At 45.5% G+C, this 18,628-nt stretch overlaps 1 protein-coding gene across 2 annotated transcripts in view; it reads left to right on the top strand.

Annotated features, from left to right (window-relative positions):
• Positions 1–7,988, top strand: part of LOC141083514 (carbohydrate sulfotransferase 1-like) — a 48,304-nt gene extending 40,316 nt beyond the window's left edge. For both annotated transcript variants that reach the window (XM_073567824.1, XM_073567825.1), the window contains 2 exons: positions 5,843–6,014; positions 6,687–7,988. In XM_073567824.1, the coding sequence (XP_073423925.1) occupies positions 5,873–6,014; positions 6,687–7,759 (1,215 nt within the window). In that variant the 5' untranslated portion in view covers positions 5,843–5,872 and the 3' untranslated portion in view covers positions 7,760–7,988. The remainder of the gene's footprint in view (positions 1–5,842; positions 6,015–6,686) is intronic.
• The last annotated feature ends 10,640 nt before the right edge of the window (positions 7,989–18,628 follow it).

The following is an 18,628-nucleotide window of genomic DNA, read 5'->3' on the forward strand; positions in this document are numbered from 1 at the left end:
TTTATATCTATTTAAAGTGTGTATATATATTCTAACCTGTCATGCTGTGAGCTCAGCGTATGTGGCAGACGAATTGCCATCTTTTCATCGATCTATCTAATCTATGATTGTATGTATGTGTGTGTATATATATATATATATATATACACTAGCTGAAGAGCCCGGTGTTGCCTGGGCATAGTAACCAACTGTGGTTAGTTCTAACAAATTATAATGATTATATTGCACATAAAAACATTTCACATCATATATTCAACACAACAGATTTGCAACACAAATTAACTAAACGATTACCCAAGTATTGATAGTATTTTATTTTCAACTCAATCAAGAGCCTTTTGACAAACAACATGTGTGTCTAACTAACCCTATCCTGTGTGATACTGTCTGCTGAGCCGTGTACCTAATCCTCTCCTGTATGATACTGTCTGCTGAGCCGTGTACCTAATCCTATCCTGTGTGATACTGACTGATGGGCCGTGTATCTAATCCTATCCTGTGTGATACTGACTGCTGAGCCGTGTATCTAATCCTATCCTGTGTGATACTGCCTGCTGAGCCATGTATCTAATCCTATCCTGTGTGATACTGCCTGCTGAGCCGTGTATCTAATCCTATCCTGTGTGATACTGCCTGCTGAGCCGTGTATCTAATCCTATCCTGTGTGATACTGTCTGCTGAGCCGTGTATCTAATCCTCTCCTGTGATACTGACTGCTGAGCTGTGCATCTAATCCTATCCTGTGTGATACTGTCTGCTGAGCCGTGTATCTAATCCTATCCTGTGTGATACTGTCTGCTGAGCCGTGTATCTATTCCTCTCCTGTGTGATACTGACTGCTGAGCCATGTGTCTAATCCTATCCTGTGTTATACTGACTGCTGAGCCGTGTATCTATTCCTCTCCTGTGTGATACTGACTGCTGAGCCGTGCATCTAATCCTATCCTGTGTGATACTGACTGCTGAGCCGTGTATCTATTCCTCTCCTGTGTGATACTGACTGCTGAGCCGTGCATCTAATCCTATCCTGTGTGATACTGACTGCTGAGCCGTGTATCTATTCCTCTCCTGTGTGATACTGACTGCTGAGCCGTGTATCTAATTCTCTGCTGTGTGATACTGACTGCTGAGCCGTGCATTTAATCCTATCCTGTGTGATACTGACTGATGGGCCGTGTATCTAATCCTATCCTGTGTGATACTGACTGCTGAGCCGTGTATCTAATCCTATCCTGTGTGATACTGACTGCTGAGCCGTGTATCTATTCCTATCCTGTGTGATACTGACTGCTGAGCCGTGTATCTAATCCTATCCTGTGTGATACTGACTGCTGAGCCATGTATCTAATCCTATCCTGTGTGATACTGACTGCTGAGCCATGTATCTAATCCTATCCTGTGTGATACTGGGCTTCCCCTGCAGTCTGTGTCAGAGGGTGGTCTGTGTTGGCGCGGTAATAAATTGTTATTTCCAGCTTTACAGAAGGACGATAACACCATGGAAATGATAAGAATAATAGGTCAAATTGTTTGGTGAATTGGAACGCCTATGACGCTCTTGGGGTCCAGACGCGTGACTGTGCCAAATTTTGTGACTGTAGCTGCGACGGTGCAGATGCCAATCCCGGACATACACATTGAGCTTTATATTAGGGGTGTATATAAATATTTATTTGGAAAACGCTGTGTAAAGGACAGAGAATTGCTCGGTGTAGAAGCTCGTGTTACAATCGCACTGCATTCGGAGGTAAATAGGATTGTACTGGCATGAAAAACGCCTGACACTCGTCCAACCTTTCAGGACCGAAATCTGAACTGTTCACGGCGATGGGCAGGAGCCCTCAGAGAAGGACTTGTCCAGAGGTCATGTCACCAGTATCCCCCAATAACATTTAAGGTGTAGCTAGAACCTGTGATTTCATTGTTCTTTTAGGTTTCAAAGTTAATTTTATTTATTTTAGTTTATTTTTTTACCCGTCCGTCACAGCGGGAATAAGGGAATAATACCGCTTTGTGTTGTTGTTTACGGATCGCAGCTTAGAAAGGAAACAGATGGCCGTGTAGTAATGATGAAGCCCCCGTGGCGCTCGCCGATCCCGCTGAAGCCCCTTTGTCATGCGCGTAATTTCGATAAATGAGTCGAGCAGCAAGTGGGAAATAAAACATCTGACGCTGAACAAACCACTGGGGTTACTAAAAAGATGTCCAGACTGTAAACTTGGTTGCTAGAACTAAAAAAAATGTAATTGGATTCCACAAAGTAAACGAAACGCGGAAGGTAAATAATATAATCCACTCTATGCGGACCGAGGTAATTAGGACTACAAAAAGATTTGCAAATAAATGTCTGTACAAAGAGAAGACAAGGAATGAATAATAATCATGTAGTATATGCCTCGAGGATGCAATGGACACCGAGAGTGGAAAAGTATTAGAAGCTGCAGTACTGGCTTGTAGCCACTAGATGGTGCACCATAAAAAGACCATTGTTATCAGTGGAGAAGACAGCACCACCTGGTGGTCACGATTGCATCCTGCACACTAGAAATTGCAATTCGCCATTAAATCTTCATTTGTCAAAAGGTGAACCCAAAAATACTAAAGGGGTTCTGCACTCACTGCAAGCAGAGATTGTGAGTCACTTTGGAAAGGCTTTCCCACAATGGATATCTATTATGCATTTATAGAAGACACCAGATATCGTCGGCAGTCCCTTAGATGTTGGAACAGATCCTTACGCTCATTGTAGTGGTCAAACATTGATCACCCCTGTGCGCAGTTTTTTAATGTCCATTATGTGAAAACCGCTTTAAATTTACAGTATATTAAATTCATAAAATCTGCCGCCTATACTTGTTACGCACCTGTCCCGGAGCCGGGCTTTGTTACCCTCTCCCTGGACATTTGAACTCTGCTACCTGTCTGCGGCCTCCAGGGCCTCCGCTACCTGTCTGCGGCCTCCAGGGCCTCCGCTACCTGTCTGCGGCCTCCAGGACCTCCGCTACCTGTCTGCGGCCTCCAGGACCTCCGCTACCTGTCTGCGGCCTCCAGGACCTCCGCTACCTGTCTGCGGCCTCCAGGACCTCCGCTACCTGTCTGCGGCCTCCACTGAGCTCAGTGGTTCTGAGCAGCTCCTGTCATCAACTCAAGCAGAGCCGCTGAGCCCGCTGATTAGCTGCAGTGCTGTCAACATGATGTCAAAGCTGCAGGCAATAACAGACACAAGGAGCAGCAACGGAGACACAGCGCTGGACCTGGTGAGGATAAGTAAGGCAGTGTTTTGAAACTGGAAAACCTCTTTAAATTAGGTTTTGTGTAGTGACTCTGTGCTTGTGTCTTCAGGTAGAGGACCCCTACACAACCTCAGCCGTAATGCTGTTCATCCATAGATCATACATCCTCTTCTGGGGGAGGAATATACTCTTTTTATCCTAAGGATCTAAGAATTTCCAATGACCGGAATCTTTGACTTTATTTTACTTTTTAATTCTGATTTATTCTTTACATTTTTAAAAACTTTTCAAAAAAACTTTCAGCGACTCTTGGAGAACGTCCCCGCATCACATTTTCCTGCTCGATCTTTCTCCGCCGATAATGGTAAATATAATGAAGTAACAGGACGCGCTCGTACCTTTATTTCTTTCTTTTTTTTTGTTTCCTTCGAGAAGCGTAGACTTTATTATTTTGGATCCTAGTGACAGCCGACAGCGTCTCCCCCCCTCCATAGAATCTGCGGAAGGATCCGACTGACACATTGTTCCTGAGATCTTATCACCTGGACCCTGACAGCTTATTCCTGCAATGAAATATGTCAGCAGTCTACACAATAGGATCCTTCCTGAAAGGCGGTGGAGGCGAGACGCCTATTCTTTACTTTTCACCGTCTTTTCATTGTGGTTGATATTAATATCCAGGACATAGAGAAGCCTTCCGCAGTTTCCTCCAGCCGCAGCGAGGATAATGCCCGTCCTGCCGGCGGACATCTGGAGCGCTGGAAATGTCTGCGCGGACGATAGATCATTGAGAAAATTAATTTAAAAAAAATAAATAAATGCCGGTCCTAATGGCGCTGATCTGACAAATGGTGATTGTTATTGTTCTAACTGATTAATGGCGGCTGCATGGGACTGTAAGGAAGAGATTCATATTGTGAAATGTAAGATATTGGAAGAGTCGCATAGGAGAATTAGATCTGGTGCGTCAGCCGCTATAACCTGTGTCATCAGAACATGTCCTATTGTTTATATATAGTTTTCATGGGGGAAGGGGGTAATTCCCGAAATCTGGCAGTTTTTATTCTGATTATCGAGTTTCATAATGGAGTGACACTACATCCACTGACTATAGGCGATCTCACAGCTCACCTCCTCCTCCTCCTGTGCAATGACTGATAACACCTCTATATATAAATCTTTTCTCAAACCTCAATCTGCTAAAATGCGTGTGCATGCCCTCATCATCTCCCGCCTCGACTACCGCAACATCTTTTTCTGTGGCCTCCCTGCTAACATCCTCACACCTCTCCAGTCCATCCTTAACTCTCTCCTCGCTACTCCTCCGCTTCTCCCCTCTGCAAATCTCTTCACTGGCTCTCATTCCCTCAGCGTATCCAGTTCAAATTACTAATTCTGACCTACAAGGCCATCTATAATCTGTCTCCTCCATATGTCTCTGAACTAATCTCCCGATACCTTCCCTCACGTAATCTCCGGTCCTCCCAAGACCTCCTTCTCTCCTCCACACTTAGTCTCTCCTCACCCAACCGCCTCCAAGACTTCTCCCGAATTGCCCCTGTCCTCTGGAATTCTTTGCCCCAACAAGTCCGACTATCAACCACATTGGATCCTTCAGATGGAACCTGAAAACGATGATGATCCCCACTGCCTCCTCACCACCCCTGGAGATACCGCCTCACCATCACTGGAGCTGCTGCAACCCCTGTTCTGTCCTTACTAATGAGGAATGGGATTCGTGTAGTGTATACAGGCAGCTAAACCGCTATACCGGGGTCCAATAAGGGAGACTGTAGTTGAATCTGTATTTTATTAAACGTAGGGTATATAGATGTGGTGAAACTACAAACAGAAACAAACATACATAGAATCAGTCAATAAGGGAGACTGTAGTTGAATCTGTATTTTATTAAACGTAGGGTATATAGATGTGGTGAAACTACAAACAGAAACAAACATACATAGAATCAGTACTGGGTTCATGGAAATCCACAATAAACATAGCATACACAATCTAGACTAGTAGCTGAGTGTGTGTGTGTGGGGGGGGGGGGGGGAGTGTAACTAAGCTGGCTAATATAAGACAAAAATCATATACAGGGAGCATGTTTACATACCACCGATGCCGACACAAGGGGAGTAGAGGAATGAGATGTTCCCAAAATGCAGGCTTGATAGAAAATGGCAGACAGGAGAGAAAAATGGGGCTGGAATAGACCATGATGCTTTGCAAACTTACCCAGGATACATTGTGGATTGGAGGGAAAATATAGAAGGGAAAATGAAAGAAAGAGAATAACACTGCAGTTATTATTTTGGCCACTAGATGGAGTCAAAAACACTAAACATTAAAGTCTATGGAAAAACTGAGCATTATTGATATTCTCAGCAAATCACTAGGTATATACATAAACAAGTAGTCTGGGATCATGAATTATGTCATAGACAGAACACTCCCAACCTACTGTCTCCTTCCCCACCATCCTATAGAATGGTCCCCTAGAAATTTACACGTTTGTACAATCTCAACTTTTAAGTGAATCCTACTATCCCTGTAACCCCGTATGTGAGATTTGTGCCAAGTCACGACTGTTTCATGTCTTCCATAGGACATACGGCTGAAGCTATGTAAATTCTGAATGATGGAGTGTTCATGGAAAGTCTTTGTGCTGTTCGTGTTTACATCATTGGGAATCCAATACACAGCCATTAAGTCCATCAGGATGACCTTCACAACACCTTGCCGAAGTTTGACGCCCGAGAATCGCTGTGGACACAAAGGTGACAAACTCGCTTTCTTGTTTTTTTACATTTTTTTTTTTTTTTACAGCTTTTTCAGTGTTTTATAGATTTTTCTCTATAGCTTGAGCGGTAACATCCTCTTACTATCCAGATTCATTACAATGCGGCTGTTTCCTTCCCAGCCTTGGCTTTTATACTGGCTGTGGATAGTCGTTCCTGATTGCCTGTGCAATACCACGTGATGTGAAGCAGTATGAGACAGCCCACTCGGCTTTCCCCACGGTGATGTGATCGTTTTCTGGCTGATACAAGATTCTGCAGTGTAGATTCACGTAAATCAAGTAAAGGCAAATGGAGGGCACCGGGTATGGTGACTATACATGAGAAATATATGGTCACTTTTCAGTCTCAGGGTAGAGGGTATGAGACACCTGGTGTTCGGTGGTATATCCAGTATTAGACTCCTGGTGGTGATTATTATGAGTAGTTCTCTTTTAATTACGACATTGTAATACTTATCTTCTCCTGTGGAGGTGCTGCAGGGAAACTGAGCACTTACTGTCAGAAGTTGCCCCATGTAATCGCTGGGAATCCCAGCTGAGGGACATGTTGTACTCAACTTTTGATAAGTAGAATTTCCAAGTTGGTGACCCTCCCTTTTTTCTACAAAGTATAAACAGTAACTTCTATGTATTACGCTTTCTCTCATAGATAATGCAACAAGAGCCTTATGTGAAGAGGTCAACGGACAACCGGGCAGAAAACACATCCTAATATTCACCAGTGCTAGAAGCGGGTCTTCATTTCTTGGGCAAATTTTTAACCAAAACCCTGACATCTTTTATCTATATGAGCCCCTATTCCATGTACAGGACATGTTTACCAAAGGCCTTCCTTCCATAGACAAGAGGTCTCTTCTTGGGGCCTCCAGAGATTTGCTGCATAACCTCTTTGACTGTGACTTTTATCTCCTGGAAAACTACATCAAGCCCCAACCTAAAGATCACATCACGTCTTCGTTTTTCAGACGAGGATCAAGTAAAGCCTTATGTTCTCCTCCCATATGCAACCAAGAAAACGAAAGTCAATGTATGAAGCACTGTCGAAAAATAAACTTGACTTTGGCTTCCACCTCTTGTCGATCCTACAGAACCATGGCCATAAAAATAATCAGAATTCCTGAGCTCAACCATATGAGGACTCTGGTGGATGATCCGAGATTGAGTATTAAAGTGGTTCATCTCGTCAGGGACCCCCGAGCAGTTCTGGCCTCCAGAATAAATACTTTTGTAAGCCAGTATAGATCTTACCAAATCTGGAACTCATCAGGTCGAAAACCTCACAACATGGACCTGACATCGCTCATCAACATGTGTACAGATTACAGCAACTCCCTCAAAACGGCTTTCAGTAGACCTTCTTGGCTGAAAGGAAAGTATATGCTGGTACGGTATGAAGACCTCGCTAAGGATCCTATCAAGAAAGCAAATGAAATTTACAACTTTCTAGGTCTTCCATGGAAGGAAGAACTCTCGTCCTGGATTGAGGAGAACACCAATGCAACGGTTGCCCCTAATTCTAGCAAATTTGCAACTAGCCGGAACTCATCCAAGACTGTGGAGAACTGGAGGTTAAACTTACATTTCAGTATAGTCCAAACTGTGCAAAATTTTTGCAACACCACCTTGTCCCAACTTGGTTTTCAACTGGTGGACTCCATCCAACAACTGAAGAACCTTTCTCAAAACCTTGTTGAACCAAGGATGTTTTTGCCCTTTATCTAACAGAAAGAGAGCAAAATTTGTGAAGTCCGCGCCAAGATCAAACCAACAGAGATTAATGGGATATCACAAGTCTCACCAGTGATCGCAAGTGACAAGACGGAAGATGAAGAGCGCCTCGGAGGCTCCAGAAAATTAACTCCAAGATCATGTTCTGTTCCTTTCAAAATCAAAAAAAAATCTGTAATTTTTGTAAAAGAAACTTTTAGTAAAATGTATTTCCTATTTCAGAGTAAAATGTGTTTTCTATATTAATGGACACAAAAGTATGTGAACCCGAGGACAATCCTACAAATGAATTAATCATGAAACTTATTCTTTACACTATTTTCTGAGGGTGTGTGCACACGCTGCGGATTCTGCTGCGGTTCCGCAGCGGATTTGGCCGCTGCGGTGTACAGTACCATAATATCCTATGGATTTTAAAAACCGCAGTGCAGACGGTGCGGATTTTTCCGTGCGGTTTTCCTGCGGTTTCTAAACCGCAGAAAGAATTGACATGTCAATTCTTGCTGCAGATTCTGCTGCGGTTTGCCATCTCCTCCATTGTGGAGATGAAAAACCGCAGGCTAATCCGCAGGTAAAACTGCAGGTCTTTTGACCTGTGGATTTTACAAAATCCACACCCCAATCCGCAGCGTGTGCACATACCCTTAAGGGGGTTAACATTGCATTCTCTTGACTAAGGTACAGCTCCAGTACCAAGTGACAGGGTATTCAGAGACCCTTCTAACACACACTTAGAGACCCTTTAAGAATATCTCTTAAACACTATGACTCTCATAGCTAGAATTATACTGACACAGTCAAGAAGACTTTGAACATATTAGAACATATTAGCCTATGGAAAAGGGTAGGGCTATTTCTAGGGGGAAAATCACCTTTTTCTTGCCTACTACTTTGGACAACCCCTTTAGGCCAAGTTTACCAAGCCTGTAAGGAAATCCGCTGGTCAGACCAAACATTCAATATGAGCACATATTTCCGTTACTGGAAAAACGAGTACCAAAGCTATCCGTGTCACATATACCAGCGCCTGGGAAATGCGGTACAGTTTGCGCTGTTCCCAGGCATCGGAGACCACTTGGATAATTGGCTCCTGGTCTCACTGAGATCAGAGCAATCAGATGACAATGATGGGCGTTGTATTCAGTATCCAATGTGTACACTGTGTAAAAATAACAAAAAAAAAAAAAAAAAAGGAGCTGTGTTTTTCCAATAATGGATATCATCTTTAAACCCTGGAATGGAAAAACATGGCTTCCTTAACACAGGAATAAAATAACGTACAAATTCTATTATTGCCCTTTGAAATCACACAACACTGCGAATACCTATATGATCTGACCTGCGCGCCCAAATTAAAAAGAGCATTCCAAGTCCTGGGGTCCGCACGAAGGTTAATTCATTTGTCTAGAAAACAAGTTCTACCTGAACAGCACCACTGTTCCCTTTAGGCCATGTTCGGTATTGCACCTCAACATCATTCAAGTGAATATAAATGAACTGCAGTACCAGACAGAGCCTACTGCCAAGTGTGGCGCTGTTTCTGGAAAAAAAAAATTCTAGTCTTTTACAACTTGACATAGCTTAATCCAAAGCCAGAAACTGATCCAACAGGAAAGTTGTCAAGTAGGATTTTTTCCTCCAGATATTGTACCAAAAGTATAGTATCCTTGTTTAAGTATTTAAAGCAACAGGACACATTATAGGATGGGGTTATATGGCTTTGTTTTGTCCCAACTAGAATCATTTAAAAGGGTTTCTCTCCCCCCCCCCCCCCATTTCATAGATGTGTATTTTTGGATACAGGTTGTAAGAACAAGCACTTTTACCATTTGGTAAAATGTTCAGCCGTTCTTGATATATTAACACTTTTCTTTAGTTTACAAATGCTTGCCGACCACCGCTGATGTCCAGCTTGTAAGCACTGGCTGAAGCCAGCTGGGATTAGGTGGTAACCGTGCGACCAGCTTTGAAACAGCACTTACAAGCTTAAGAGAAAAGAGCTTGTTAACAATTTGCATGTTCTGGTGTCTAGCTGTGGTGGTCGGTCTCCAAGGCAACAACTTACACCAAAAGAAACAAAAAAAGTTTTATATTTCAAGAACGGCTTAAAATTTTAACAAACAGTAAACAGCAAAAGTCATTGTGTTTACAAGCACTATACAACCATACCATTTGTGAAAATGGGAGAAAATTCCCTTTAATTCACATGAACCTAGGTGAGATCCATGAAGTTCTTCTGCTCGGGAGTCTGCAGATCTAATCTTTGCTTAGGACTAGAGTTGAGCGACTTTTGGTTTTTTAGGGTCGAGTTTCGTTTCGTGAAACCCGACTTTTCCAAAAGTCGGGTCGAGCAAGATCGTCCGATTATAGGGAAAAGTCGGGGTCGTCCCGAAACACGAAACCCAATGTAAGTCAATGGGGAATAAAAGTCGGCAGTGAGAGGAGGACAGGAAACACACCTACAGTGCCCATTTGAATGCCAAAAGCATCAATTCTTCTTACTTAAGCTTGTCAACCTTAATTAACTTCATAATACAAGTTACGCACTGAAAAATGGGGGTTATTTGGCTAAATTTGTGGGGGGGGGAGGGCTGGCTGCAGGTTTTCATGTGCCCTGGGCGAAAGAGCGCCCCTTTAACACATACCACAACTCATCATGCTCGGATACGGCAGAGAAATAGCGGTATAGTACAATGAAAAATACCTCACTTTTTACATCTCATGACGAGGCCCATCTATTTCTCCATACAGAATCATTGGTCCCATATAATGTTTGAAACAGTATATGATGAGCTCCACATAATGCTACAGTATATGTTGGTCCCCATGGATGAAGCTCCACTGTCTTATGGGCCCAAATAATGCTCCAAACATAATGGGCCCCATTTCTAATGCTCTAGTGTATAATGGGCCCTGTAAATGCTGCTCCAGTGTCTGATGTCCACCTTTGGAATGTTCCAGTGTATGGTGGGCCCCATCTATCATTCTCCAGAGTATAGTGCTCCCCAAAAATTGCTGTCCCAACATTGAAAACAATCAAATAAGTCTCCTCGCTAGGGAATCCCTGTACTAGTCTGGACTCCTCGTCGTCCCCATCTTCCATCTCACTGCACAGTATTTCAACTTTGCAAGTGCTGTGATCCTGAGCAAGCAGGGGGGCCCACTCGTTGGCGACGGCACTGGCACAGGGCCCCTGATAGTACGGTGGTGCGTCTGATGGCGGGTGGGCCGAACCTGCACTTTCATCTGCAGCTTCCTCTTTGTCACCGTGTAAGATGGAACTGTATATGGGAAGGGTAACCTGAGTTTCATCAGGGTCAGATTCAGGCCGTGTAGCGTGCGAGGGGAATGTAGTGGTCTGGGTCAATGTACCAGCAGATTCATCGAGCAGTGGCTGGACATCAGTGCACTTGTGTCGCCCCCAGGAGTACGGTCGCCACAGTGGCATTACCTTCCTCCTAGGGAGTGTGATGTCATGCTTGGGAGCAACGAAGGATCTCTCTAGCAGGTTAACTGATTGGGCGGCGTTATTCCCACGAGTCATGACCCTCCAAACAGCGTTCATGAAGGCAAAGTGTTTGTTTTACGTGGGCAGTATGGTTGCAAAGCTGAACCTTAAAGGAATGTCCAGAAGGGCACCACCAGGAGTGGAGCCTACGGTTAAATTCGACTCCACCTGGGAAACCTCAACCATGCCAGCTACAGAAAAGATGCACACATTGCAAGCTTAATTCCGTTAACGAACGAGACTCCGTCATGCCCCGCGGTCCGAGTCCGGCTTACTAGAGGGACACGTGAGGCTCTGGCACATGAGATTAGCCAATAACTGGTGTGTCATGCCCTTACATGTCCGTGGCTGCATGTGCGCTACACTGAAAAGGCCAGCGTTTGTCGCTTACAGGTGCAGATAACCCGCTGAACAACGTTAGTGATGGGGATCACTGATTACAATTATTACCCGCGAACAATGATTTCCCAGTAAGTGCAGGTCAACCGCAGTTCCGGAATTAGGCCTTAGGGTATGTGCACACGTAGTTTTTAGTCTCTGCGGATTTTGTAGAGAAAACCGCAGGAAATCCGCAGGACAAAGTGCTGCGGTTTTTCTGCGGTTTATCTGCGGATTATCTGCGTTTTTTCTGCGGTTTTGCCCTGCGGTTTTACACCTCATAATGGATGAGGTGTAAAACCGCAGCGTTTCTGCACCAATTGACATGCTGCGGATTGTAAACCGCAGCAAAACCGCGCGGAAAAAAACGCAGCATGTGCACAGCTTTTTTTTATTTCCATAGGAAATAAAGGTACTGTACAACTCAGCAAAATCTGCTGCGTTTCTGCAGAGCCAAAAACGCTGCAGAAACGCAGCAGAATCCGCAGCGTGTGCACATACCCTAACCGTCATTCCTGAAAAAATGAAAAACTTACATGTGCAAACCACAGGTGCTGTAGCTTGCCTAACAGCTCGCCAGCCGTTCTCACGCCCAGTATGGATTGCACGTGATTGCACAAAGGTTAGAAAGGGTACCGTATCCCCAGATAACATGTATGGATAGCGTACACATTCAAAATATATGTCTATACATCAGGAGGCAGGCTCAGATGGTGTTAGGCCCAGTATGGATTGCACGTGATTGCACAAAGGTTAGAAAGGGTACCGTATCCCCAGATAACATGTATGGATAGCGTACACATTCAAAATATATGTCTATACATCAGGAGGCAGGCTCAGACGGTGTCAGGCACAGTATGGATTTGACGGCCCAGACTACACAGCGGAGGAGCAGGGAGAGGTAAAGATTGCAAATGCTGGGGCCCTGCCCAAGCAAGGGGGGCCCACTCGTGGGCGTCGGTACTGGCACTGGGCCCCTCATAGTACGGCGGTGTGTCTGACGGCGGGTGTGCACCACCACCGTCAGAGACACTTGATTGCACTATGAAGGACCCTGTGCCAGTGCCCGAGCCCAAGAGTCGGCCTACCCACCTGTCCAGGGCAACGAGAACTCGCACGGTGTCGTGCGCTAGGTGGTGACCCCGGCCATGGGGGGGGGGAGGCAGCACAGTTAGGGAGTTTTAGAAAGTGGCATATGTTGATGTTGGACATTCAGCTGATGCAAAAGGTGAAATAGGTCAAGTCCCAGGAAGAGGTGGACCAAAGCAAGCCATTTTTCTGTCACCCTATGTGTCATCAGGGGAAGGTGGGACAAAATCCTTGGAAACCCATGCGTGGTTCATTTTAATGAAGGTTAGATCATCCACATTTTGGGTTGACAGACGGGTCCTTTTTTTCTGTCAGGATTGATCCAGCTGCACTGAAGACTCTTTCCGATAGCACACTTGCAGCTGGGCAAGCGAGCTCCTGTAAGGCATATTGGGCCAATTCAGGCCAGGTGTCCAGTTTAGCGGCCCAATAGTCAAAGGGGAATGACCTGTGTGGGAGAACATCGATATGGGAGGAAAAGTAGTTTGTAACCATAGTTGACAACTGCTGTCTCCTGTCACTTTCCATCGATGCAGTATTACCAGTTGTGTGAGCGGTATTTGAAAAAATCAGTCCACAACATTGTCATGAAACCCCTGTCTCCAATGCCACTTCTGCTGTGTGCACCACAAACACCTCTGCCAAGCTGCCCCCGGCCCGTACGGCTCGTGTGAGAACCATCACCGCTGCTGTGTGCTGGGAATGCCTCAAGCAACCGATTTACCAGAGTTGCTTGTTTATTAGCCAATATTAGGTCAAGGTTCTCCTGTGGAATGATGTTTTGTAATTTGCCTTTATAGCGTGGATCCAGGATGCTGGCCAACCAGTAGTCGTCATCGTTCATCATTTTGGCAATGCGGGGGTCCCTTTTTAGGATCTGCAAGGCATAATCTGACATGTGGGCCAATGTTCCCGGTGTCAATGATGCACTGCGAGTGCTGGGTGGAGGAGCACTTTCTGGCAAATCCACATCCCTCCAGTCACGCACAAACCCTGTACCAGACCTTGCCACGCCAACATTTTCACTTGCCCCACGAGATGCATCCTCCTCCCCTAAGTAATCATCCCCATCATCCTCCTCCTCCTCTTCTTCCTCCACCTCGTCCAGGAGAGGTCCCTGAGCAGACAATGGCTGAATGTCATCAAGGATTCCCTCCTCCTCTTCCTCCTCATCAACATTGGCTGCAGACGCCTGCTCCTTAAGGTGCGTCAAAGTTTGCATGAGCAGACGCATAAGTGGGATGCTCATGCTTAGGATGGCGTCGTCTGCACTTACCAGCCGTGTGCATTCCTCAAAACACTGAAGGACTTTACAAAGGTCTTTCAGCTTCGACCACTGCACACCGGTCAACTCCATGTCTGCTCTCAAAGTGCCTGGCCGTGTATCCTCCCACAAATGCATTATGGCCTGCCTCTGCTCGCACAGCCGCTCCACCATGTGCAGGGTGGAGTTCCACCTTGTTGCAATGTCGATAATGAGGCGGTGGTTGGGAAGGTGGAGCAATCGCTGCAGCTTCTGCATACGAACGGAGTGTACAGGCGACCGGCGGATGTGCGCGCACAGTCTTCGCACCTTCTGGAGCAGGGCTGTTAACTCCGGATAATTTTTGAGGAAGCACTGCACCACCAGGTTCAAGGTGTGAGCCAAGCAAGGTATGTAGCTGAGTTTTGAAAGGGCTATGGCTGCCACAAAATTACGCCCGTTATCACTAACTACCTTGCCTGCCTCAAGATGTACACTGCCCAGCCATGACTCAGTTTGTCGCTTCAAGTACTCGGCCAGCACCTCGGCGGTGTGTCTGTCGCCCAAACACATCATCTGCAACACTGCCTGCTGACGCTTTCCACTAGCTGCTCGATAGGGGGACACCTCGTGTGCAACAGTGGCAGCTGCAGATGGAGTGCTCGTACGACTGCGCTCTGTGGACGAGCTTTCGCTTCTGGAGGAGGGTCGAACGCCTACAGCCAACTGTTTCCTATACCGTGGGCTAGGCAGCACTGTCCCACCACCGCTGTCCCCTGTGGACCCTGCATCCACCACATTAACCCAGTGCGCAGTGATGGACACGTAACGGCCCTGGCCATGCCAACTGGACCATGCATCAGTTGTGAGGTGCACCTTTCCGCTCACTGACTGCTTGAGTGCATGGACAATGCGGTCTTTCACATGATGGTGGAGGGCTGGGATGGCTTTGCGAGAGAAGAAGTGGCGACTGGGTAGGTCATAGCGTGGTACTGCATAGGCCATGAGTTCGCGGAAAGCTGCGCTTTCCACCAACCGAAAGGGCATCATCTCAAACGAGATTAGTTTGGCAATGTGGGCGTTCAAACCCAGTGTACGCGGATGAGAGACTGAGTACTTTCTTGACCTACTCATAGTGTCTGGGAGGGTGAGCTGGACTTGAGAGCTGCATATGGTAGAAGTAGCGGTGGACAGGGCGGACTGAGAGAGGGTTGATGATGGTGATGGAGTTGGAGTTCTTTCTGATGGCCTAGAATCAGTCTTTCGTTGATATAACAGTGGGATTCCCTGACTGCTGTGGCCTTGCAACGACACCTCAACATTTGCTGCTGTGCTAACCGGTGGGGGAAACAATGTAGCGTTGCTGACTACCTTCGTTGTGATCAGTTGCACATGTGGCACTTGAGGTTTGGTGTTGTGTCCACGCTTGCAAGTGCATGCTGGTTAAATGTCTAAGCATGCAACTGGTATTCAAATTTTTCAGATTTTTCCCTCGGCTAAAGGTCTTTGCGCACTTCTTACAGATAACCTTGGCCTGATCATGAGGATTTTGTTCAAAAAAGTGCCACACTGCACTCTTCCTTCTTTGGCAGACATTTTGCAGCCTAGCACACTGTGATCTTTTGACCCTCTGGACAAGCTGTCCAGCAACTCTTGATGTTTGGAACCTGTCTTTGGAGTGCTCCGGGCCTGCCAGATAACAGCTGTTGCGATGTCGATGTCTGCTGTGGATGCTCCTCATCTGAGCTATTGGAAGCAGCACCCTCTTCCCCCAATGGATGTCGCACCCTCTTCCCCCAATGGATGCCAATCTGGGTCAACAACTGGGTCATCCATCACCTCCTCTTCTATGTCATGTGCACCTTCCTCTGTGTCACCGTGTATGGTGGTATAGTGTGCGGGAAGGGGCACCTGAGTCTCATCAGGGTCAGAATCTGGCTCTGTACACTGCGAGGACAATGTAGTGCTCTGAGTGAATGTACCAGCAGAATCATCCATCAGCGGCTGTGCATCAGTGCACTCCATGTCAGATTCATCTTGGCCTGGGTAATTCACCATTGCACTTGATAATCCAGGCATGGTATGTGAAAACCGCTCCATGGAGTAATCAGTAGTATGGCCTGCGTCATCCTTCAATCTTGGTTGGGGTGAAGGACACAAGGAAAGGTGTGGTTTATGAACATGAGCCTCCAATGACGACTCAGTGCTTTTACAACTGAAGAAGAGGAGGCGATAGAGCTGGAGGCTGAGTCAGCAATGTAAGACAAAACTTTTTCCTGATGCTCTGGCTTTAAAAGCGGTTTGCCAACTCCTAGAAAACTAAGCGTTCGAGGCCTTATGTAGCCAGACGATGACGCAGGCTCAACACCTCCTGCATTCGGTCCTATTTTGCTCTTGCCACTACCATCAGATCCACCACCAACACCATCATTACCAGCTGCCAACCCCCGCCCAATTCCATGGCCTCTTCCACCAGCCTTCCTCATTTTTGGTAGAAATGTAGACAAAATCCAACAAACTATATAGTAATGTAAAACAAGGTACAAGGTGTCTATAGGACAGGAGAGATTTTGAATTTCTGCAGACACTTGTGGACACTGGACACTTTTGGATTGTGTGAGGCCCAATGAATATCTGAGCGCTATGTGACAGGCTCAATGGCACAGCTGTGACCAAAGTGACTAGAGGATAAGGGAGATTTTGAATTTCTGCACACACTTGTGGACACTGGACACTTATTCAGTGGGCCTCACACAATCCATATCACAGCGCTATGTCACAGGTAGAAATTGGCTAGTGTATCACAAACTACAAGGTGTATGTAGAATTGGGCAGAATAGGAATCTCCCTAGAGTGCAGGTCTGTAAGAACAGAACATGTCCTCGTTTTATTCACAGAGTGACACACTGATAGCTTCACTGTGGCTGTGATAACAGCCGTTACACGGTACTGTGTGAGGAGCGTACACCGCTGTATGGTGTGAAAAAATGCACGCTCAGTACCTCAGGACAAAAAAAAAAAAAAAATTGGGATTGCTTTTAAAAAAGCAGTTTGCGGAGCAGTGGGTAAACAGCAATGCAGGAATGTCAGGAAGCCTTAGAAGGCAGCTTAACAACCAACACCACTGATACACCACTATATAGCCTCCCCTTGCACTGCACACACAGTGACTGGTGTGTTGTACAGGCAAAATCGCTAGCAGCAGAAGCAGTTTTTGGTGTCTTCTTCCCTGCCTAACGCTCTCCCTACAAAATCATCAGCAGCAGCAGCTCTCCCTATTCTGAGATCAGCATGAGTAACATGGCGGTCGGCGTGCACGCCCTTTTATACCCTGTGACGCCCCCCAAAGCAAGCCAATCACTTGCATGCCCTTCTGAAAGATGGTGGTGACCCGTGCCTATGTCATCACATTGCCCTCAGTGTCCGTGGATCCTGATTGGCTGAAAAAGAGCGCAAAACAAACTTTTGAAACGCGACTTTGGCGCGTAAGTCGCCGACCTCGTGGCCAACCTCATCCTAGGGTCGGGTTTCGTTTCATGAAACCCGACTTTGCCGACTTTTGAAATTTTTCGACCCCTTTCGCTCAACTCTACTTAGGACACCTTAAATGATTTTTTTCTTCCTAAATGCATGCATTTTAGAAGGAAAAAAAATGCAGTTGGGTTCCATTAAGAATTGTACAGGCTCTCTTTTTCCCAGCACATTTCTAGTATCAGAACAAACAATCTGTCACTGATTTTCTTCTGATGGGGTGGTTCGTAACTCTTTTTCCCCGAACTGCTCTCTGCTTATTTTAAAGACCATATCAAGGTTTGGCTCAATTTTGATCTGTGCTGATTTTGTGAACATAGGAGTTCAGAAAAACACATACAAGTTTTAAACTCCATAGCAAAACCAGCTTACTGATGGGCGTTAAATGAGAATCCATCAGTAAGCTGGTTTTAGTGGAGAGTTTAAAACTTGTATGTTTTTTTTCTGAACTCCTCTGTGCTGATTTAATGACCACATCAAAATGGAGCTAATCTTTGATGTGGTCCTAAAATCAACACAGAGGAGTTCGAAAAAAAAAAAAAAAAGTTATAAACTACCTGCCAAAACAAGCTCACCGAGTTAACTCATTCTGTAGCCAGCAATGTAAAACCTTAATGCAAAATTTAAGAAATTCTATTGCAAAAATTATTTACGACTCAATTTTAAAGTACAGACATGGCCTTTTAAAATCTATTATGGCTCCATAATATAAACACCCAAACAAATCTATGAAGCCATAGCAGGCCTCAGAACGTCCCGAAATAAGGAGGAAGTCCACGTCACTACAAGTCCCAGGGGCATGTAAACTATGAGGTTAATAACCTACAAAACAGCTGTCAGCAAGTAGAGTCCTTTTCCTTTTGGAGAAGTTTCTAGCTAAGCTCTTAAAGGGGGCCTGGCATCAGATCAAAAGTGTCCAGTTTTTGCTCTTATTTTATTCCCGCTGTTCCCCTGAATAATACGCTGTTTCTTTTTTTTTTTTTTAAATTAGCTATACGGTTCCAGAGATATGGGCCTTTTTTAAAGGTCCTCCAAAGGGGGCATGTCTTTAGGCAGCTCTATTGTTCTGAGCCACACCCCCTTTGATAAAAAGCTTAAAATAACTAAACAAAAA

This window comes from Dendrobates tinctorius, unplaced genomic scaffold (genome assembly GCF_039654945.1).
Source record: "Dendrobates tinctorius isolate UK_male_01 unplaced genomic scaffold, ASM3965494v1 ptg000020l, whole genome shotgun sequence".
Lineage (NCBI taxonomy): Eukaryota > Metazoa > Chordata > Amphibia > Anura > Dendrobatidae > Dendrobates > Dendrobates tinctorius.